Below are 25,459 nucleotides of genomic sequence, written 5' to 3'. Positions count from 1 at the left end.
TTATCCATTTTATTGCCATTTAGGTTATTCGTGGCTGTCAAAAGCAGCAAAATTGTCTATTGGAAAGTCCTACGGGGTCTGGAAAAACATTGGCTTTATTGTGTTCAGCATTAGCATGGCAGAGAGCAGAAAAAGGTTGGTGACAATTATAGTTCTGGAATATTCATAAATCATTTTGTGATTACAAACACGTGTCCTTTAGAATTTTCATATGACGACTGTGTTGTATGGTTCACTCCTAAGTATGTTCAAACACATTATCAACAGAGTAATCATAAATAATATAGATATTGAGTATTCATATTGAAAACTTATACATTTATTTCATCTGGGAAGAGTCCAGGAGATAACATTTTTTAACCATTAAAAATCCATAATTACATGATTGCTGCGATATATAACTTAAAAATAAATATTTAATATTATTTATACAAATATAAAATTATAAATTATGGTACTATTACAAGTAACCATGCTAGTGATTATTGTCATATTCTCATACAAAAGATAAATAATAATAAAATAAATTATAATTTATGATGATATACCTATTTTTCTAAATTAAATGTCAATGATATTTAGTATATAGTATACACATTTTATATTATTGTGCAACATACCTATTACACTTTTAGTAGTTCGCAAAGTAGTAAACCCACTCAGTGGCGCTAAACTCATGTCATTTAAAGCGATCGCTTCACTTCTTAAATGGGTTTATCATATAAATTGGGTGGGATAAAAATTTTAGATTTCACTTTATAAAATAAGTCTGAGTTCAGCGCCATTGAACCTACCCGATTACCCCATATAATGCTATTTAGTACTATTATTCTTTATTATAATGATAATATTCTATACTGATTACATTTCTTAAGTTCTTGATAATACTTACTGTTGATATAGATTATATTTGTTTGTTTTCAATGATAGGTATATATTTCTATTTCTGATTTAAGTTCTTCAGTTTTTATAATACATAGTTATTGATAATAGAATCATTTTATAATAGGGAAAAAGTGTAAATGAAAATTTATATTTCTATCATGTAACTGTAGGTCGTTAAATATTTGGTGAGTTTTTTGCATCATGTACATAATTCTATAAATAATAAATATTGGGCGTTACTAAATGAAATAATAATGTTAAGTTTAAGTTTTAATTTCTAATTTTCAAAAAAAATATTCCACTTATAAATTACTTTTATTATATATTTTATATTTTTGCTTTTATTTACTTATAGTATTGTAATATAATATATGTATGTAGAAAAATAAATAGAAATTAAAAAAGACTATAAATAATGAGTATTTTGTTTTATATACTATTGTAATTAATATGTATGTAACGATAAATATGATTGGCCATCAAAAAAAATAAACCTGTATCAAAATATGAAATCATTAGAACAGACCTTAAGTTTAAATGTGAATACTTATATTATTTATGACTATACTGCTGAGATAATGTTTTTACACATTTATGACTATAATATAGCTTAGTTAAGTATACATTGATGATTTATTATTTTTACTGATATTTATTGCGATTTAGATTCCTATTTTTAGCTTCTGTACAACATATTTAAATGGTTTTTTTTTAAATTGCAAATTTCTTTGTAATAATAATAATATATTTGTAAACAACAACATAGTTTTCATAAATATAACATAATAAGTTTGCTCACTTCCTATAAGCAGAAGCTTGTGTTGGAGGTGAGAGATTTATGTTAAAAAATTCATAATTTACCTACTAAATGTAAAATCACTCTATTTATAAATAGTTTATAACCTATAATAGCGTCAAAAATGTATTAAATTAAAAGAAGGTACTAAGTAATTTTTATTTTTATTTGTTTCTTTTTCTAGACTAAATTATATTTATAATTATCATAATATATTATTATTATTTAATATTTTAATCAATAAATAATAATTTTAATAGATAGTTTTTTGTTTATCATATTTTGATATAGTTAATATAATATATAGTATATAATATAAGGGATTTTATTTTAAGAACTTTATTTCCGCAAAAGAAAGCAATTTTCACTTGCCTTATTAAAAATAATTTTTCCACAAAGTTAAATTTTTCATTGGTATATTTTATATCAAAAAGAAAAATTAAAAAATTACATACGAATATGAAATGCAACGCTTGAGTTGCACCTAAATGTTTCATTCACATTTTGTTACCTCACAGTCACTACCTTAAGAATAATCTCAAACAATAATTTAAATAAATAACATCTTACTCATAATAACTGGTATACCTTAACAGTTTTAAATTTTTGTAAACAATATGGTTTAGATAAATTGAATTTTCTATGTATATTTTTGTATAGTAATTTAGCATAATTATTTAAGTTAAATGTGTTTTTTACATTTATAGCTATTTATTAATATATAATATGATATATAAATATAATTATAATTTAATTAGATATTTTGACTTAGCAGATAGACATTTAAAAACTGAGATAACTCAGTGATACTTTCTTTTTTCCGGTGCTTGCTTATTAATACTTTGAATTATGATATAATATATAAATACAATAGCAAAATCAACTGACTGCCTTAAATTTGTATTTAAATAAAATCTTTGTTATTATAGTTTTTAATAGGCAACTCAATATACATGTTTGGTTTCAAATAGGCTACTAAATTTACCAGGAGTACATTTAATATAATTTATATTATGTTGTATAGAAGTTTATAATAATTTTTGTGTTATGACTTATGACCATTGTTTTAATAATTGATTATGCTGTTATTCTATTAAGTTGTTGAAATGTATTATAACACCCCCTAAAAAAAAAAAACAATAATAATAATAATAATAGTAAAATAAAATGCAGTCTCATTAAAATACAAATTTTCTGAAAATATTATCTAATATGTAAAGGTAATTTAAATAAAACATTAACAAATTATATAGGCATCTTAAAATTCAAGGAGTTTTTATTATATTATTTTAATAGTACTTACATAAAAGTTAGTTCTTCATTTTCAAATATTCTACATTTTTTGATTTTGAGAAATGTTTATGTATTTATGTCTGTGAATATTTTTCTGACTTCGTGAAGTTTGTAAGGCTCAATTAAATTTAAAATATTGTCAATTTTTGACAATTTCTATTAATCTATTATATTTACCGGAGTAAAAAATCGATTGATTTTAATCTTAAAATAGAATTTTGTAAATTTGTGGTTAATGTTTATTTTCTTTATGCAAATTAAATTTGGATTATATTAAAATTATTTATATTATATTATTAATTTAAATATTATATGTGATATTTCAAAAATGGTTAATAGGCATCACCATAATGTGTTTTTGGTATAAAAATTTGGCAACAATGCGAATAATAGTATAAAAAAATAATATTATTAAGAATTATAACGGGTGTTTTAGATTTGGATGTAAAATTACATTTAAATACATGGTATAAATAAATTAAATTTATCATAGTAATTATGAATGAATATTTTAGTATAGATATAATTAATAATTTTTGGTAGTTCGTAATTGAAAAAATATCGTGTTAAACTAATTGTTGAGCATATACTTGTAAATGTTGTTAAATTGAAAGGTATATTTTATTGGACATTACGACCTTGTTTTAACTTATAAGATAATTTTCTATGTTATTTGTAAATAAAATACGAGTAAAAACAAATTAAACTAATATAATTAAAACGTGTAAGAGTATAATTTCACTCTAATTTATTAAGTTTATAAAAGGTTTTGTTCTACTTGTATATAGATTAATATACACATAGATTAAATTTAATGTATCCTACTGAATTTTATGTACTTATATAATTATTGTAAATTAATATTAAGTATGTTAACAAACAATGCAACTCGAGATGAATTTTTGTATGATAAATTAAATTAACCATATGGTTAGGTTAGGATAGTTACTTAAATTTTCAAAGTGAATTTATGTACGTTTTACGTAATTTAGGTTTTGTAATTTTCTTCTATAGATAATTGTCAGTTTATTTATTTTTGGAGTAGCCATACCTATAAAATAGACATATAAAACATATGATGTAATTGGTCTTGTATTTATATTGCTCGTTCCTTGTGTATAATATACAAGACTATAATATACGAAAATATGTTCTAAAATGTACCGATGTTTCGTTTTTATCCAAAACATAACATCTTTTATTCCATTCATAACAGAGCATTGTATGTGATATCTACAATTGAAAAAACATGGTTTATATCTATTTCGTAATCATTCGGCATCTGTTAGAATCCAAAACCAAAAATAAATAAATAAATGAAAAAAAAAAAGAAGAAGAATAAGAATACAAATAAAAGAGATAATATGGTATTGTGAGGACAGAAAACGTTTTTAATTTACTAGAAAAACACATCAATACTAAAAAAGGACCAGCAGCCTGTCTAAGTGGCACTTAGAGAAATGTATTATTGTTATTCCGGTTTCCGATCTTATTTGATAAAGATCTTGGCGAAAAAAAAATATAGAGAATGATCTCCACTCGTGTGTGGTTCTCTGCCACTGTCAGTGTGTGTATTGTACACAATGCACAGCAAACAAGATTACTACATCTAGAACACTTGACAGGTTGAATGGGATGAGATTTGTTAGGTACTTTTTTTATTCAATAGCCCTTGGCATATATACTATGCCACAGACACACGAATGCAGTCGGCATTTTTTATGTTCGAATTTTCATTTTATATTTCAGTTTAAAAACTTGTCTGTAGATTTGTTTCGAAGTAATTTTGTTTTTAGAAACTCTTTGCAATTGTTGGTAGTTTTTTATACATACAAATAAGGGTCTTGTATTTCTACAATCTTTAAATCTTGGGAAATATGAACAAATTGCTGTTCCATTAATGGTGTGATGCTACAACTGACGTATACATATCCCAAGAAAAGCTTAATACAAAATACGTTTTGTACGACACAAAATGACATAATAGTAATCTATTATATGTTTGCTTGATATGGTATTATTTTTAATAATAGATATGGGTACGGCGATATTTGATAGGTACTACAAAAAAAAATAAAGTAGTATGTATAATATATCCATGATTATTGCTTTGTATGTTTTTATATCTTTATGGAAATGTATTTGATTAATGTATACAATTTATAATTAATTCCTATTTAATAGGAATTAGCATAATTCAAATCCAGAATTAAAAATTGGGATTTCTATTGTTTTAAATTATTATTTTACTGCTATAAGGGTTAAGAATTTCATTTGTCTATTTTTTAAATTCTGTGTATTTCAAAGTTTAAGTATTTATCCAATGGAAAAACGACTAATAAAGTTCAAGGCCATTAAGTTGAAATAATTCGTGTTCATTTTAAATGCTTTTTTAATAATTTTAAAAGTTACTGTCGCTAATTTTCAAAAAAACTCAAAACATACTGCAAATACGTTGCGTAGGCTTGTTTAACTTTATACACACATTTAAAATAATCGATTGTGTGGATTTTATCGATGTCTTTATTTTTATTACAGGTATAATAATTGAAATCCGAGTATTTATTTTAACACCGTATAATTTACTTACACTAATTTTTCATAAATTAATTTATTCTATCTTATAATATAGGTATTCAATGCTTCAACATTGTGATTTAAGCGACTATTTTGATATGCTTTGTATTAGTTTAGTTTATTTCTTTTAGAAGGGAGGTGAGTTTGAGACGTTCTACATCTGTAGGTCTGAATCAGAAAAATATAATACATTTCGTTTTATTCGACATGTGAGATAAAAAATCATAACCATTAGACCGTATAAAATACAAAAAAAAAACAACTGAAATATTCAATCGCGTATATCTCTAATTTCTACACCGACGTTTATAGCATACCGCACATAAGCAGACGGTAATTTCTGGGGATTCAATGCTCGAAAAAAAGAACAAGAAAATGGGGTTAACTCTATACAATAGAATATGATAGAGGGGCATTTTTCATATTGCACGCATCATCTTTTGAAGTATATCATAAAAATTCCTATTTATTAAAACACCCCTCAAGACGTGAGGGTCGTTTTGTAATGTCTTATTTCCAATTGGCCAATTCCGGTTAGATCAGGATATCCGAAGCATATGGTTTTATATTTCGTATGGATGCAACATCATATTTTTATATATAATTTTATTTGGTTTAGTTAGTTGGTAGCGATCATATGTGCGTTTTAAATATGTTCGATATATTTGTTGTAAGTTGTATATTATAACCGTGATGTGTTATTCTTAGTCTTAACAATTTTCAATTGGTTTTTATTATTAATGTATCGTATTTATTTTAATATACATCACTAATTTTTTACCACGTATTTTGTATACATATACAAATATGTATCAATTCATTCGGTAAGTGCACTTGCCTACTTTTAAAGAATACACATTTTTATATAATGTTAATTACTAACTAGTATAGGTACATATTTTATATTATGTTACGGGTAAAGTAGAATACCGGACAATGTGAAACGCAAATACAAACAAGTAATTTTTTTATTAAATTTATTATTAATAATAATTATATAATATTAATGGAAATAATTCAAATATAAACATTACTTTTGCCATATCGATATGGCCACGGGGAAAAATTATAATTCTTAGATCATATAACAATAGAAATAAATTTATATAGCGTGTTTTAAAAATTCCATACTTAATTAAAAAATTCTAAATAATTATTAGTAAATTGTTTTTTTTTTATTTTGGTTTTCCATCAATTTATGTATTTGAATATTATTTCCATTAATATTATATAATTATTATTAATAGTAAATTTAATAAGAAATATTGTATAAACATGTATTTGTTTGTATTCGCGATTCATATTGTTTGGGCAGGACAATATTACCGTAAAATATCTAATATGCACTAACATTAAATGTGTAAAATATTTTAGAAAAACTATTAAGGGTGAAGTTTTATCTTAAATACATCTGGAAAACTATTGGAAATTATTACAACATCATTTGTATCTAAAAATAGCTAATGTTAAAAGGATATACCAGTATGCTACACCCTCAAATTTACAGTTTACATTTAGTTTCATTGGTTTTAATATTAGAGTAAATTGATAAATTATTAAACTTAAATAAGTAGTAAAATATTGTATTTGTTTATATACATTGATTTTTTACAAAATTTACATTTTTAAACGAGTTATGAGTGTGTATGAGTAAATAGAAAAAGCTCATAAACCGATAAAAAAATAAAATATATTAAAATTCTACTTACTAAAGCAGGTTCTATTTTTTCTTTGAGTTTGATAAACAATTTTTTACTATTATTAAATATTACAAAGCTAAACGTAAATTTCTGAGTATAAATTTGTTTATTTTTACGCGTTTATAAGAATCAAAACACATACCTGTTATGTATACTTGTTAGTACTTACGTTCGTTATATTCTATTTTATTCTATTTATTATAATTATTCATTCAACTATATAGAACAAATTTTATACTTAATATGATCATTTAAAAAATTAAAATACGCGTAAATATTCCCATTTTTTACTATTTATTGTTAGTTATTATTCCAAATTGTTTGTTTAAGTATAGGAAATTTCCTATTTTGACTTATTATTTGTGTGTCAACATCTATTCAGCTATGTGTATTTTGAAGTACCAACTAGATTAAATTTGTTACCAGAAACCACCCTTAGTGTTAGATCTATCAAAGTTCTATAAAAATATGCTTTTGTGTTCAATACATTGTCATAATATATTACTGTAATATATTTTTCTGTTGACATCATAAGTTATATAAATTATATAAATATAAATCTTAATATGTATAAATAAGGAATTTTTATGATTTTCTAACAATCTAATAGTATTTCATAACAGGAAAGTATCACTGACAAAAGTAATAAATTAATTTCAATTTTAGTTTTTTTTTTGTGAGATATTTTGTTTGAGCATAATAATATTATTTTTATGGAAAAATGAAAAATTACTATCGTAATTATTATCCATTATATTATAACAAACAATATATCTAATATATCGTCTATGTATTGTATATAGTATACTTATAGTCTATAATTCTATATCATATCATATATATATAACTGAATATTGGTATATCTGAAATTAATAGACTCAAAAACTACTCCAATGTTTATACGTGGTTTCTTGCAATATGGCCTTGCAGTGGTCTGGAGAAGTCTTATAGTAATCGAAATCCTTTGATAGGACGTGATAGACGATAGTGTCTTTTAAAATGGGAAATAGTGGTCTAATTCCTAAATCAAGTACGAGTTGTGTTTACCTTTTTAATTGTGAGAAACTTATCGATTGTGCCGACACTATCGACTCTGTTGAACTTTTTTATAATATGTATTTTACTCGTATTGTATATCAACACATAATTTCCACTTCATCAGCATATTAACATTACCCAGGAGACGCTATTGAAAGATTGGCTGAGTCATTTCCTAAAAATGTATGTTTTGTCGAGTTGTAATTTATAATATTATATTATGAGTTGACATCATATTTTTATTTCTGGTTTGCCAATAACTTAAAACGTGACGATTTGAGAAAATCAAACTACTATATTTCTTTGCGTTGAAACTATGTAATATGTTGTCTTATAAACACTTTTTTCTGATAAGATTTTTATACAAAACTGGCGTTTTCATGTGGCTCATTTGGGAAAAATTTACAAGACCCCTAATTAATTAATGATTTGAGCAAACTTATATGTACTATACATATATCTATTGTTTAGGTGAAATGTATGTGGTCCAATATGTTTTCCTTCTCATTTTTAGATACTTAGAGTTATCAGTTATTCTATTACTGTTACGGTGTATTAATTGTTGAGTATTTAAAAATAGTTATTATTAGGGAATAGATTTTATTGTTAACACATATTATTTGTATTGGACAAAAATATTAGATATTTTTGATCGGATAAAAAATATGTACGGTTTAGATCACTTTAATTTAAATAAGCTCAAATTTATTTTACATATTTTGGTATAATTATTTATTTTTACATATTATTGGTTAATAAGTACTAAGTACATAGATTTTTTACAATTTTTAAACCCTTTCAAGTAAGTCAACATATGTTCACTACCAAACATAAACAAAATAAATTTAAACCTTCTACATCTTCTTATGAAATTTCTTCAACTTTATATGGATTTATGTCACGCATTTATTCGTGCTGAAATTTCGATTTTTAAACTAAACAATTAAACATTGAAGTATATTTTAGAACAATTTACTGGCAACACTATTCCAAAAAAGTAGTATATAAGAAAAATGTATTAATGTAATTTATGAGGAGACTTTAACATCGATTAGACACAAAATATGCAAGATTGTCCAATTTGGGTTTCTATTGACGAGTCAATTGATACGGATGTTGATGATAAACGTTATTATAGTGTTATTACATATTTTTATTTTTTTTATTACATTAAAATCTGTTCCCTAGTTATCACCATATTATGATTATCATTTATCAGTAATCAGCTTAAACGAGATAATAATATGTGATGGTAAATATTATAAAAGTTATTGTATATAGGTATGTTACTTCTTTCGTAACGTTACATAATATAATAGTTAATAGTTATGTATTCCTAAGTTGGCTAAGTTTACAACTTACACACATAATAGTATTTTTTTTTTTTTTACAAACTATATTATTTATTAATTTATAAATTTTCACAAACAATCAGCCAATTTTTTGTTTAAATATATATATATATCATTGTATGCTCTACTCGGATAAATTTGGAGTCATTCGTCCATATATGAATGGTGATTATTCACTTAAACGTAATATCTATATCAATGATAATTTTTAAGGACTGTAACTCACCCGAAGCCAGGTTATACACACCACAGGGCGCCATCCTTTTGGAACTTAAGTAATATGTATAGCGGAAAACAAAAGAGACGAGAGGCCCGTTGAGTATACATTGTAGGTAATGCTTTCGGTCCGTCATACGTAATAACATGTTATATTGTACATAATAGTTTTATCTGTATAAAGTTTATAGTTTAGTTGGTATAATTAATTTGCGTACTATTTATAAATACGTTATTTTCTATGGTATAGGGCGGTGTTTTACGTACATTTAACATACATAATTAGCGTTGTAAACGCCGCCAAACACATACTACAGTATGCGCTTTGTACTCTACCGAACCCGGTGCGAGACATTTTATCTGGTTGATTGTATATGCCGCCGGTCGCCTCTGATGGTGTATAATAATATGATATATGCGGGAAAACGGGCGGTGGCGAGTACACAGCGAAGCGGATATGTATACTATTATAATAATAATAATAATAATGTATAAAGGGGGGACGTGAAAAGCGACCAAATCGAAATCCCAGCGTGCGACGCAGCGGGACGACGTCGACGCCGCCGCTCACGTGATTCGGGGGGGGGGGGGGTTGGCAGAGAAGGAGCCGTGAGGAGGGATGATGACGAGGGCGGTGAGGTAAATAACACGATGATGACGATGACGATGACGGCGACGACGACAACGTCGACGACGTCCGAGATCGGTCGACGAGGTCTCCCGGGGCGGCTAAAAACGAATTCGCCCGCACTGGCGGCGGCAGGCCTCCCGCTCCGCGCGCGTATAATATTAATAGTAATAGTAATAGTAATAATAATAATAATAATAATAATAGTACTCGTGCCTCCCCGGGTGGCGTGCGGGTCTGCTCGGGCGGTGGTGGTGACAGCCGCGGCGGCTGTGGCACGGGGTGACAAAATGGACTCGCCGGCGGGACACCGTGGAGTGTTGTGTGCGAGTATTGGCGACGGCGAAGGGGGCGGGGGGAGGCGGTAGGCGCGCAATCATGGCGGACGACAAAAGCAGCCGCGCCGCCGGGCCGTGATCGATCCGCCGATGTCAACGCCACGCGGGGTGACGAATTTTCTCAACCAGTGCCGCCGCTGCGGAGCGTCGCACCCCGCCGCTCCGGGTACGGACGAGACGCGCCGCGCATTATACGTGTATAATAATATTATGTACTAATATTATATATATAATATGTGTATTCAGCACGATGGCGCATACATTTATTTCTTTACGTTATTGTCAATAGGTTTACCTATATACATACAACATACCGCTATATATATAATGTATAATGAGAGGAAAATGTAAATCCTTGCAGTCGACGAGTAGGTCGTCCTAACCGATATATAATGCTCCTCGTATACGTTTTTCTGCAGAAACCATACTATATATTATACTATATTCAAGACCGTGTAGGTCGTTATTGTATTATATATAAGCAAATTAAAATCGTTTTGTTTTTTTTTCCATCGGAGTAAAATCGTTGTATTATATTATATTATGGCATATAAATTTAGTGAATTAATTAATAATAATAATAAATAGATGTGCATTTAGTTTTAGTATATAACCTTACAAAAAGCTGAGAAGGTCGCTTTGCTGTACGTAATTTAAAAAGTTTCGGATGTACCTCATCGTCATTGTGGCAGGTTACAATGTTTAATTTAATTTCAATGATAAATAAAATATAATCATAATACATATAAAAAAAAATTTTGATCAGAAACCGTATACATGGACATGACGTATTCTATTGAATTCCCGTGGACCCAAATTTACACTTAATTTGGCTAAAAAAAAAAACAAATCTTATTAAGTTCAAACATTTAGAAAAAAACTATTTCATTTCTCAATTTAAAGACTTAGGACTTTCTGTGTAATATTTTTAAAAAATTAGAGTTTTAACAGTATAGCATTATAATAATTGATGTACTACCTAATCGGAGAAGGTTTTTAATGGTTAAATAATATACAAATTATGTATATACATATATACTACTGGTACCTATATGGTTAAGACTTTTTTCTTTTTCTTTTAGATTATATATTCTATTTAATTGAATTTTTTTTTATAGCATTATTTTTATTTTTTTACATTGTTTTGAACGTGATTTTACTGAGGTTTCACGTTACCATTGTAAAAGTCACTATATGTCAATTAAACAATAACAATTCTTGGTGTAGTTAAAAACTATACTGATTAAAACAAACTGCATGTTTAATGTTTTATTTTATGATTATAGCTGAAATTTGTAACATAGTTTTTTAACCGAATCGAACCTATAGTAATTTTATTTTAATTATAATTATTCATATTCACTATGAAAAAATTTAGCTTACCAAATTAATTTTTAGTCGCAGGTATGCCTTTTTTAAAAACGTAATTTTAAATAAGCTTCACATTAAAATTTTAAAAGTGTGTTCTTACAATTTTAAACATCGGATGTACCTATATATAAAATTAAAAATATTATTTATTTGGATATGCCAATAAAACCAACTATTTGTGTGTCAACATCTATTCAGCTATGTTTATTTTATTAATATAATACTATTATAGTACCTAATTTATTTTTTTGTTAGCATAATAATACCAAGTATAATAATAACATGAAATTGAATTCATTTTTACCCAAAACGTTGCATATATATTATATTATATGTCGCAGGTACTAATAATAATTATTAATTTATAAGTCAATACTGAAGTACCTAAAAGGCCAAAACTATTTTGAAACGTTTTAATGGTGACATTGGTGTAAATAAGATTGTATTTATTTAAATTTTTTGATTTAATAACATTTTTGTCTTAAATTTTTTCTTATGTATGTTGATACATTTTTTCTAAGTAAAACACCTCAAGAATGTTATACAAGCTTCTTAATAAGTTTATAAAACATATTTTTGAATTGCTGCATACAATCGATGATTTTTTTTTTTTGGAATATTATTGAAGTTCATAATTTGACAAAATTGGATCGAAAAATGATGATTTTTTCAGAAACAATTTTATTTATCTTTTAGTAAAACTACAATACGTTTTTCGCTCTACTCAGAATCTATAAAACACGCACCATTGTAAGACCAACAAAGAATCTAAAACACTAAACAATTTCATCTATATTGATTTATTTTGTAAATAGAAATTTTAAATTTTGATGATTTCCTCCATAATAATGTATTCAATATTAGGTTACCCTTTTCTAAAAATTGGTTCGTTTTATTTTATTCCTAATAAAGATAATTGCTTATCATAAATAAATATTATAATTATAAATAATTAATCGAATTTATAGATAAAATTGACCATCATCGTGGTTATTTACGTATTAACAATAAATTAAACTTCAAAATTATAATTTCATAAAAAAATTGTATTATACACAAGTCATAAATAAAGTTTATTAATATTAAACTTGTCGTAAATACCAGTTTGGTGTTATACAGATTAATATAGCATTACACAAACTTATATTTTATTAACCATGCATGAATGTTTAAAGCATGTACCTAAATATCGTAGTTGGTTGTAATCCGTGTTGTTTTATTGTGTCACGAAGATAATTAAAATATTATTCAAGTATTTATAATTTATATGATGAAATAACAACTTTAAAGTAATAATAAACAAAAAAAATCTGTTTTTGTTCAAATGTTGATCACTTAATTTCAAATTATATATCTTGAAAATTCGTGTATTACTGTTTGCTATAAAATTAAAAATAAAATTGATTTATCATTCTAATAAATGGGGCAAGTGTTCACCCCCAATAGTTGAAAATCCTGTAGCGAGGGTACACACGACTATAGGTATACGTTTACCTGGGTATGATTAGATGTATTACTATATTTATATCCGGTTTATGTTGGTAATAAAATTGGTGGACTTAGTTGTATTATAATTAATGCCTTGAATTTTAGGTTTATTAACTATAGCTAATAACGATTTACAAGAGGGCATGTCGTAAGAGGTACGTACATTTTCCTGCGTACATGTCGTTGTTACGTTGAATGCCTGTATAATTTTATTTGCATTATACAACGTTAACAGTATTTTTTCTATATTATTTTTGCATGCTAAGGACTTTTAGATGTGATCGAATACTAATGTTTATCGAATTATGTATTATGATATATTTTAAGTGCCGAAAATATATTATCAATATATCATAAGACTATATTGGTAACTGGTACATTTGTACACGTTAATTCACAAATTGTTGGATTTGGGATAAATTAGACATCGGAAGTCAAGAAATAGCTTGAAATGTAAATGTTGAAGAAATAACTTGTGTATATTTGTGGGAAAAAAATAAAAAGAAGTAATTATTTAAAATTATTATGACGGGATTAATACAGTTTCATTTAAATTTATAGCATATAATTAGTTTTATTTGCTGCGAGCTTTGTAAATCCTTTAGTCACCTATACCACTGTAACTTCTCCTACTTTGTACGTATACGTACCGTGAAACACTGCAATACTTTATGTTTAAGTTAATTAAATGTAATTATTTTGTTTTATTTACCGTAAATATGGATTTATACCACAGCAACAATTAGCTTAAATAGCTTGTGCATTGTTTTCAATATTAAATCAAACGCAGTTATCTATGTAAAATATACATCAATTTTTTGATTTTTATTATTACCTTTAAGAAATAATTTAAAAATGGTACAATATGTCCACTTTGTTCAAATATTCACATGTTCTTACTTGTTACACATCTGTTCTACGAAAATTTATTACGGAGAATTTTGAATTTTCATCACTACTTGTTTTTCTTTTATTTCTTATTTAGCTTGGTAATACTTCATTGTATGATAGTACTACCAACACCCTTCATACATATTAGATAATGTTAAACATAACTGTCAATGTTACATTACTATTTACAAAAAAATATAAACAAAATCTTGTATTTTAATATGTATTTTGAAGAATAAGTTTGTCGATTACCTATAACTATTATTGTGTTAAAAAAAAAATTCTGGTCGACATTATTACCAATATTACTGATTATGCGGTATGAATTAGTCGTGTCTTTTATTAGGTAATAAAAACAAAAGTATTATTTTTATAATTTTTATACTTATTTTATGTTTTCATATTTTAAATATTACTATCATTTTTTTTTTAAATAATTGCAAGGTAATTTTGTGGTTTTATCTCTTATTTCATTAATTCTAATGACTAAACATTTACTTTAGTTTCTTGTAAATCGACAATAATTTTCTTAAAACCAATTTACTTTTTCCAATAAAAAAAACTTAGTAAAGTAAAAATTGTTGAACTAAGTTAAATTTTCACTTGATTTTCTTGAAAATTCAATAATTATATATATACCGACCAAACCCGTGTTTACTTTAAACATTATTCTTATAATAATAAATTGTCATGTAGACTATAATAATAAAGCTAACTGTATTTTAAATTACATAATAAAAATATATTATTATAATTTATTATTAATTTATGTTTTTTTAAATTCATCACGAATCATGATTCAAATTTCAAGTACACATAAAATAATATGCGTAATTATCGATTAGGGATAAAACTTCCGAGTGTTATCCACCTATTCATTATAGGATATAGTTAAAAGTGTATTTTTAAACGTATTATATAATATTTAACTACAGGAATTAAGTTAATTGTGGTGGTAGTTTGGCTTGAATTCGTATAGATTAAAAATCCGATGTTATATAAAAAAAAAAATTATGTTTATGTATAAGGACTACTCTACACTCGAGCAGTGTTCGTACAAGGCTCTTGTAATTCACAATAATTCCGATCGTGTATATTATAATATAATATGCCATATTGCCCATATTATATACTTATTGGAGTGACTATGAAAAAAATAAAAAAAACCGTTGATGATTGTGTATAATATATTATAATATACAAACCGTTAGGTGTGGGGGAAGGCGGTATAGTAACTTGGATAGACTGTGTATGATTTTGTAAGTGAGGTTTCTAGCGTATTACCTATATATGCATTTAAAATGTGCATATAATATTATATAGGCATACTAAATCTGCTGTGTACTTAAGGGTTGTAAACACAAAATTTCTCGTACGCTTGGAAGTCACCCGTATACAATTTATACGTTAACGTGTAACAGAAATCACGGTATAGTGTCCCGTGTACGTGGAAAATTTGCAATTATTTTCGCGTTACTTCAGTGCGTTCACTCCGCCTGGTCTATAAACGAGCACGTATAACCCTATATGTATATTCTAATACGTGGATTATCATATGCGTATGAATCTAGAAGTCCACACACTGTTTGTATGATATATACATATATATTTCGTAAGCTCTCTGCTATTACTTCACCAAAGTATATATAATATATACAAACAAGTCTGGGGCGCGCGCGCGGAACCCGAGTGCCCACAGCGGGATGGCTTTTCAAGTGGCAGCGTCGACATCGGTCTTTCGTAGGCGGTGGGTTCGTGGTGAAGGGTTTGTGGGGTGGTACAGTTGCAGAGGGAAATGTACGTGTAATATATATTATACACGTATATGCACGTTACGTGACGAGGGATATTCGATGACGAGAGAGGAGGGCTGAATACGGCGGGGCGCGCGATCAAAGGACTCTGTCCCTCGGGTTTCTGCTTTTGCTGCAGCCATTGCGGTGGTGAAGGAGAAGCCGGAGGGTTCGTTGTCGTCGTCGGCCACACGCACCGTCGCACACGTCCCTCTCTGCTGTTTGAGTGTATATATATATATATATAAAATGTATGTATATATTATAATAATATATTGTCCTCTCTCGGACTAGGTCTCTCTTTTCTCTTCCTCCAGTACCATCATTCTACCTCCCCTCGCGCACCCAGCAATAAGACTCCGTTGTATACACCAATCCAATGCAAATTTTCTGCTCCGTCGTCATCGATAGATATATATATTTTTTTTTTCTATATAATGCTCACTGACTTTTCCTACTCGATTACCATTATGTTTATATATATTGAGAGTATAAAATATAATGCATATATACGTCAAGGGTCCCTCGGGAAAGTTCCATACATGTATAGTGTATACAATACACATATATATATATACAAGCGACATCGTTTGGCGTTTGTAACCGGGAGAGGGTCGCATTACGGGACTGTACATATTATACGCGTGTAGTGTATATTATAATATAATATCATCCGGCTCCTGGGAGGGATATACGCACGCGGTGAACGCTAATTCGATAAGGATTCTTGTTCTAGCTTGATACAGCTCCGACGCCGGAATACGTCATTATTATTACTGCTGGAGTACGCGAACACGCGCCGCAGAAGCTTTTAAGTAGGTAGACGGCGTATTAATTTCGAGAGCGTCCGAATATTGAAATCGTAGCCTTTATATTCTATGTATATATATATATATAATTATGTACTCGGGTATATGGCTTAGCTGTAGTATTATGTGTATAATGTATATTGTTGCGTTATCGCACGCACTATACGAAAGGGATTTCCGTCCCGTTATGTTGACGTCATATAATATATATGCGTATAGTCTAGTTCGCTATTAAACATATACGCGATACGCCCCTTGTATTATGTATAAGTCAAATGTATGAGTTTGATACTAATAGTTGTATACTATATACCTATATGGGTCGTGACCGTTACTACGTGTGCGATCGTCTATGAATTTCAATCCCTTAATAGTTAATATATATTTCAAGGTTATTCAACCAACGTATTAACATAATAAAACATATAGAACGCATACAAACTTAGTCTAAATGTATTTCAGTCATTAGGTATAGTTACAATTTACTGGTAAAATATATAAAAAATTTTTATCAAATACTGTTTAATCAAATTCTAGTTTTTATGTTTATACTGTAAATAGTTCAAGAAAATAATTGTGTTAGATTCTGATTTAAGCAAAAGATGTATATTGGTTTTGATTTTAGTATACCTATGTATAGTGTCTTTTCGTTGTATAGGTATAATACAACCATATTTTCGGGTAGGAGAAATATATAATATACTCGCAAAGTTGCACTGTACTTATTGTAAATCTTATTTTTAAATGGTATGTTTTAATAATTCCATATAGTTAAAGTTAGTATAATTATTAGTTATTAACAAATTCCAAAAATGATTGACATTTTTTTTTTTTTTAATTATTCAGCACCATTTTTTACTATTTTTGAAGGTAAATTAATTTGAAAATTTGTTTATATTATTATAAAATCTTTAATTGAATACATGTACATTTATTTTAAATCAAACTCGATTATTACAATCATTTTAGGTTCTAAGCAGAGTGATGAATGATAAATGTATTGATTTTACAATTATGTAAGATTTTTTTTTGTATATGTGTAAATTTCAAGTACACAGTACTAGTATAAAGATTTTGTATGTATGTATGTATGTATGTTGTGTTTGGTTATTCGTTTTTGAATTAGGTACAACAAACTACAAAGTAACAAAACAAAATTGATTTTGTCAAAAACTGGTTTTGAACAAAATTCCCGTTTTTTTCTATACTATTTTTATGGTTTTACCAATTATTAAGTATTTTTTACTTAAAACCCTCTAAAATACCCACTATAGATTTAATTTTTTATCAGAAACTGCTCTTAAAGTTAATAATCGAAACATCTACTGTAAAAAGTGTCTCCAGGCAATAAAAAAAAAGCTCACATTATTGTAAAATCAATACTTCCATTCCTCCACTCAGAATCTAAGATATAACTTTTTTTCATAATTTTTTTTTTTAATGTCTTAAACTTATATACTAAAGAAAATATTTCCCTCGACTCTAAAACGTTTTGAGAAAATGAGTCTTTATCAAACTCTATAGATATATAGTTATATAATTTTTTGTATTTAAGATGTTACAATAATTTTCACGAAACAAAAAAAATATATATAATTTGTTAAACTTAATAATTATGTATTGTGTCTATCAAAGTATCAAAATTAAAGTTTACTATTTTTACTTACAAATTTATATGCTTAAAAGAAGTACCAATTTATTTTTCTTAAACTTACATAATGTATACTACAAATTAAAAATGTACTCAAAATGTATCAAATAAAAATATCTGTAAATTACGGCGTTGAACATAGAATTTAGAAAATAATAACATTAATATTTTTGTATCAAAGAATGATAAAATATTTATAGAGGTAAAAACTCAAATAGCATAATACTATATGTATATAAATTAAACGCTGAAGACGATATTTCATATTTTGAGTTAGAACAATATATTGTAGTAATATAATATAGTATAATTTGAATATTGTAAAATTGTTAATCCTATGCATCATAGTTTCATTTCAAATTGTATTGTGTTATTTAATAATATAAATTTATATTGATTTAAATTACGAATAGTTATGTACTATATACGTAAGATCAAGTCCTCAATTCAAAACAGCAAATATTTATACAATAAATATTTATTTAAAAATGAAGATTTAAATTAGGAGTCGCCTAAACTTTATTTTCAAGTGAGCTAGATTCGAAATTTTAAATTTCTTATGATCGGCATCTAAGGCATTGATGAGCTAATCAAAAAGGGTCTAAACACTCTAAACTCAAAATTCTAACGAATAATTATTTATTGTTTCTTCAAAATAATAATAATATTTTATTATTCTAATAGAATACGAGAAAAAGTAAAAAAAATTCATGTTTAGTTCGATAATGCCTTTTTAAGTTTTTACATTTGAAAATTGAAAGCGTATCTCGGTATAATAAACATACGTACTTGCCTTTAATGTTAATTTAAAAAAATTGCCAATTCCTATTCCTGATTAAAATAATAAGTTTTGTACTATTTATTTGTTTTCATTTTATTGTGGTAAAAATTTTAAATTCTAAATAAATTTGGTAAAAACAAAAATATCTGAACATATAATACAAGTTATACGTGGCTAATTGACAGTCCTGCAGTTATATTTTACAATAGTTAACACTATTCTGATTATCACAATTGACCAATAATAGTGGTATAATTAATTTTTATTAGAATCTACCTATATTCCTAGAAAGTTCGAATAGTTATCGATCCCTGATTTAGATTTTAATCTTTGGTTATATAGTTACAAGTATATTCCAAATGTTGGTTTCCTTTATATGGAAAAGAAATAATAATTGAAAAAATTTTATTTTTTAAAAAAATCATTTCTAAATTATTTTTCGAGTAGTAATTTTGAACTGAGGCGTCGATGTATACGATGGTATATTTGTAGAAAAGTAAATTATTTTGCCCATAAACTATAGCTTCTATAATATTATATATTGGAGACTCAGCAAAAAAAAAAAATATAAATACTATAAATTCTAGATTCCCTTTAACAAAGGGCAATAAAAGCCTAAAGGTCATGAGCTTTATTATTAGGTTTACTTGTTGTTTGTGCTCGTGATTTGGAGCACAAAAGAATCAATTTTGTTTTTCGTTTTGCTTTGTCGAATCAAATACCCTTCGCCAGACAGAAGAAGCATTGAGCCATTTTTACGTTTAGATATTTGTTCTTGAATTCAATTTCAACTTTAACTCTGAATGTACGGTATATATAGATACTATGTCGTAAGTTTCGCGAATTAAAATAATGAAAAAAAAACTATTCTACAGACATCGTATAATATTATATAATGGTGACTACACCATATTTTTCACTCAAAACCAGTGACAAAATATTCACTCCAATTTAAACTTAAATTAAATTTTTCTCTTTTATTTAATTGGGTAAATTTATTTATTTATTTTTTAATACATCCTCTGATATAATGTCGAATACAGTCTGTGAAGTGGTTTCTTTGTGTACTGAGGGTTCACCCCTGTCAAATTTGCCCTCGCCATCAAGGCTCCCCATAGGGTTAATTAATACGTCTCTCATTCTATTGGCCGTCTAATAGTTGTCGGAGTATATATTAGGGTTTATATATACGCGTGTGCGCATGTATGTGTGTGTGTGTGTGTGTGCGAGCGTATGTTGTATTTCATGGGCGCTCCCTTTCGTATTGTATTAAAAAAAAACCACTTATAACTTGGAATGTCAATATAAAAAATGTCCTAGTCTAGAATGGTGGTTTTAATTGGCTCTTATTGCGTATAACGTCGTATCCCTTTTTTGTGATCGAATACAAACCCCGAGGACAGATTTAAAACGCAATAATAAGCTAAAGCCTGCTGGAGGAATTATGTACATAAAAAAAAAAAATCAAAACCAGTTGTTTAGAGATCCTTTGTGACAACAATTATACATTTTTTTCTGTACATAATATTTTACCTTTTACCTCAAAAGATAATAAAAAGTTATTATTTGAAATGAATTATTTATTTATAAATAAATACATTAATTTGGGGGTTTTATATGAATTATATTCAAATAACATGATTATTGGCTTTTTTTTTTATAAAAAACATACTTACTTATTATATATTTTTCATATAATTAATAATTGTATACCTACACATGAACTGTATTTACTATATATTATAAATAGTTACTAATATGTATACTAAAATGTTCTAAAAATAATATAATTAATTCTTATAGGTACATTGTTTAAATAATTTGTAAGTATAATTTAAAATAAAAACGATAAAAAGTTAATTTCATTCCTTTGATTAGATCACAATTTTATGTAGTAACTATTTTCTATGAAACATATTATAATTCTCAGTTTTAATTTCAATACTAAGAATTAAAGATTAATTTACGTAATAAATATTACTATTATTATTAGTATTATATTATTATTTTATGTAGTAATAATTATTTAGTAATTTTTTTAAAACGGTGAGCTTATGTCTCTTAAGCATCTTATTATTCAATAACAATTAAAATATAATATCTAAACTATTTATTTAACTCGTTTAGTTTAACAACTACTAATAATGGTTTAAATATCATGTATATTATGTAATATCGTTGTACAAAATTGTATGTATTATGGACATTTATTATCTGTATAAAAATATGCAATAATATTCATAGGTATATGATTTAAATATTCTAGCTGTTTTGTGCATCATTTTATGTATATGTTTATGTACAGCTATCGATTTTACTTATTGTATATAATTAATTACAGATTGTAAATTTTCTAAAAAAAAAAAAAAAATATTTTATTAGAACTATAATTATTCTTTATTATTTGGAAGTTTTTACGTTTTGTTAATATATAATTTAAATATGACAAGTATTATTTAATTGTTAGTATTATTATACTTAATTTTCAGAACGTTTAGAAAAACTATCAGAAGAAGAATTTCAACAGAAATTAATAGAATGGCAACAAAAGGAACAACAAAAAAAACAACAAAAGGAAAAGAAACAGAAAAAACTTAACACTCCAGAAAAGAAACTCGCAGGTATGTGTAATTAAAAAATGTGTATTTAATTATGCGTTGTTGGCTGTGGTGTTTCTATAGTTATAATATTCGTAATGTTTTTTTTTAATAGTATAATATGGCATAATAGTATGTACATTATATATTTTGTATGTGTACTAAAAGTTTGTTGTTGGGTATACACAAAAATATATTTATTTTATATATAAAAAGTAAAATATAATAATTCTCAATTTAATATTAAGCAAAAACAAATTTATTTCGATCTAAATCTAAATTTTAAATAATCTAATTTTTATTCATTTAAATTATTTTCAAACTATAAATAATAAGTACCTATACCTATACTTAGAAACTAAAATATTTAGAAGTTTAGGTTTCCTCTATTGTCGTATACATCATTAACTTAAACATGTATCAATATAATATTTTATTGAGTTATTTGTGTTGTTCATAAATAAAATATCAATGCATAGATAACAAAACAATTAGTTATAATTATAATATGTGTTTTTGTATCAGCCATCGTGTTATTGTATGTTATCGTTTTACTCACAGTATATATTATAGAATATAGATACTACTGGTTAACATTTTTTTATGGAGTATAATATTTTTGATTATTTAAGTACTATTTCTACACTAGCTTACGTTATTAAATAACTTCGAAGATTTTGAAAGATTGAACAATCTAAAATCAAAAGTTAGTTATATAAAAATTAAAAATGCCTAATGCTCTTTTGTATAACGTTTTTGTATAGGATATGTAACAGAACGAACGAATGATATATATTTCTTACTGTTTTATTCATGGGATAAAATAATCGGATATGTATAAATACATAATATTATGTGCACCTAATTTCCTTATAATGATATTTTAAGGATAATATATCATATATCAGGTACAAGTTTAGCTCTATTGGTATACGTATCAGTTGTCATTACTATAATTTACTCTAAGTTAATATGTTATTGAATTATTTTGTAAATAATAATATAATATATATATTATAACACAAGTATATACAATTTAGCCGGAAAAATCGCTGTTGGCTTTTTCGGAAAATGATGAATATAAAAATAACGAACACAGCGATGACCGTTAAAAAAGGGGGAAAGGGCGTATCCACGGCAACGGATGCGGAAAGGCGTTGCTATTATCACGCTGGCTGCCGTCCCGCCGCGCGTCGTTGCCATAGCGACTGGACTTAGGACACCTTCAGACAATGGTGTCAGCAGACCCTACGACTCTGCTGCACACACAATTTTACTTGTGCTTATATATAATGGTATATGCGTGAATATATATTATACAGCTACGGTTGTGTGTGTGTGTGAGCGCGTATTGAAAAGCGCCCAGGGATAACATCGGGGTTGGAAACTTGCTAAATTAGTTGGCCGCATCCTGATCCCTTTTGTCCTTTCACCGCGCTCGTAACTCGTCTCCAAAAAGCGCCTCGTCGTGTACAATATAATATATATATATATATATATTTCTGAGCTTAATGGGACTGGTGATAGAATGAGACAGGAGGGTATAACGTATAAATATATATATATTCTACAGCACAATGCAAATGACATTTGGTATTCTCAAAGAGGAAAAATGTATGTATATAATGTTGGTATATATAGCTGTTATAAGCAAATTAACACGAGTTGGGGTAAAGATATGTGCGATATTACCTTTTGTACTAATAGAAGCTGGTATCTTTATAATATGTCATATATTCATATGACATAATATATACTATATAGTCATGTTCGTGTTAATAATAGTAATATAACTATAATATATTGTTATAAATAATTATCAATTTTAACCTTCTATATATACATACATCCGTGCACTGCAGTACTTCACTGTAATATATATGTATAAATATATAAATACGAGTATATACATTTTATTTATATACTTTAAAAATATTGGATGCACATTAATTCTGTTTTTGTTCATCAAAATGTTTGTAATTTTATCGAAACAAATAACAATTATTCATATAAGTATCCTTGTATCATTATGCACGTTAAACTTTTAATTATTTGAATACAATTCAGCAGTTATTATATTTATTAAGTTAGGTTAGGTTATAATTAAAATATGTCAATTAACTATTATATTAATGAATATTTTTAAATATGACGACACTGCAGTTTTTTTAAAAATATGTTGCGGTAGTATAGGTATTTAATTTCCAATTACATTTGTCGATAATTAAGTCCATTTCAAACGATAATAGTAATTAATGATAACGCTATAGTGTGATAGCTTGTGTATCAGTTTCTATGGATCCGTGAGAATTACCAAAAGTACACTATATAGTTAAAAGAAACACCAGTATAGAAATATTTTCCGACAATCAGAATATAGAAATTTTATCAATATTTATTAATTTGGTTTAAATAATAATTGTTTTTGGCTTGAATAATTTAACCATAAAAAATAAAATGTGTCAACTGATGTGCATTTATCATTATTAATTATCTATTTTTTCTGCGAAATTATAGATATTTATTATTTCATTTTTTTAGTGTATACCAAATTTATATTATGATGTGAATAGAATGTAGATTAGATACTATATAGTAAACTAATCTAAACACAATATTTAAAACTAGCTAGTTGTTAGTATAGTACTAGTTATTATCACCAACATTAATAGTAAGTATACCATAACTGTTATCAATATTACCGTATGAAAAGGGCTTTATTATGCCTAGCTATAAATTATACATATATTGTGTACACAAACAGTTTTGTTATTAATATTTAAACATTTACTTAATAGAATATAATATATGAAAAATTATAAACATATAAAAGTTCAATTGATTACCTGTGTATAAAAAGATATACAAATATTAATTGTAACATTTTCTAATTAAAATCGCTAAATATTTAATTCACGGTAAATAAGATCCATTGATTTTTTGCCGACTATATTTTTTTTGTGATTAATTATTTCTATTGTGTCTTAATAGCGTGCGTAATTCCTTTTGTTTATTTTTTTTTGTTTCGGCACTCGTGACTTTGCATTATAAAAACACGCAAAACAAAACCAAGTTAATCGGCTTCTTTAGAATTCGCAAAACCCCTTTCATTTCTTTGATATTAAAAACAAAAGAGACTAGGCAATTTTTTACAAAACACCTTGTACCGGCTAATGCAGTAGTGTTCCTGACAGCGGCGTGTCAGCTGCGGCTTCCTTTTGACGCAATATATGAACGAGATACGATTACCTCTAT

The 25,459-nt window shown here is 26.6% G+C and overlaps 1 protein-coding gene across 2 annotated transcripts in view; it reads left to right on the top strand.

Annotated features, from left to right (window-relative positions):
- LOC132916908 (Fanconi anemia group J protein homolog) overlaps positions 1-25,459 on the top strand; it is a 42,125-nt gene that overhangs the window by 447 nt on the left and 16,219 nt on the right. Inside the window, exons 2-3 of one of the 2 annotated variants that reach the window (XM_060977349.1) lie at positions 24-135; positions 22,097-22,228. In XM_060977349.1, the coding sequence (XP_060833332.1) occupies positions 24-135; positions 22,097-22,228 (244 nt within the window). Of the gene's footprint in view, positions 1-23; positions 136-6,230; positions 6,376-22,096; positions 22,229-25,459 lie in introns of those variants that run through there. The other variant, XM_060977350.1, reaches the window with a different exon arrangement.

This window comes from Rhopalosiphum padi, chromosome 1 (assembly GCF_020882245.1).
Source record: "Rhopalosiphum padi isolate XX-2018 chromosome 1, ASM2088224v1, whole genome shotgun sequence".
Lineage (NCBI taxonomy): Eukaryota > Metazoa > Arthropoda > Insecta > Hemiptera > Aphididae > Rhopalosiphum > Rhopalosiphum padi.
The sequence above is the reverse complement of the archived record's forward strand: the minus strand, read 5'-3'. Positions and strand labels throughout refer to the sequence as shown.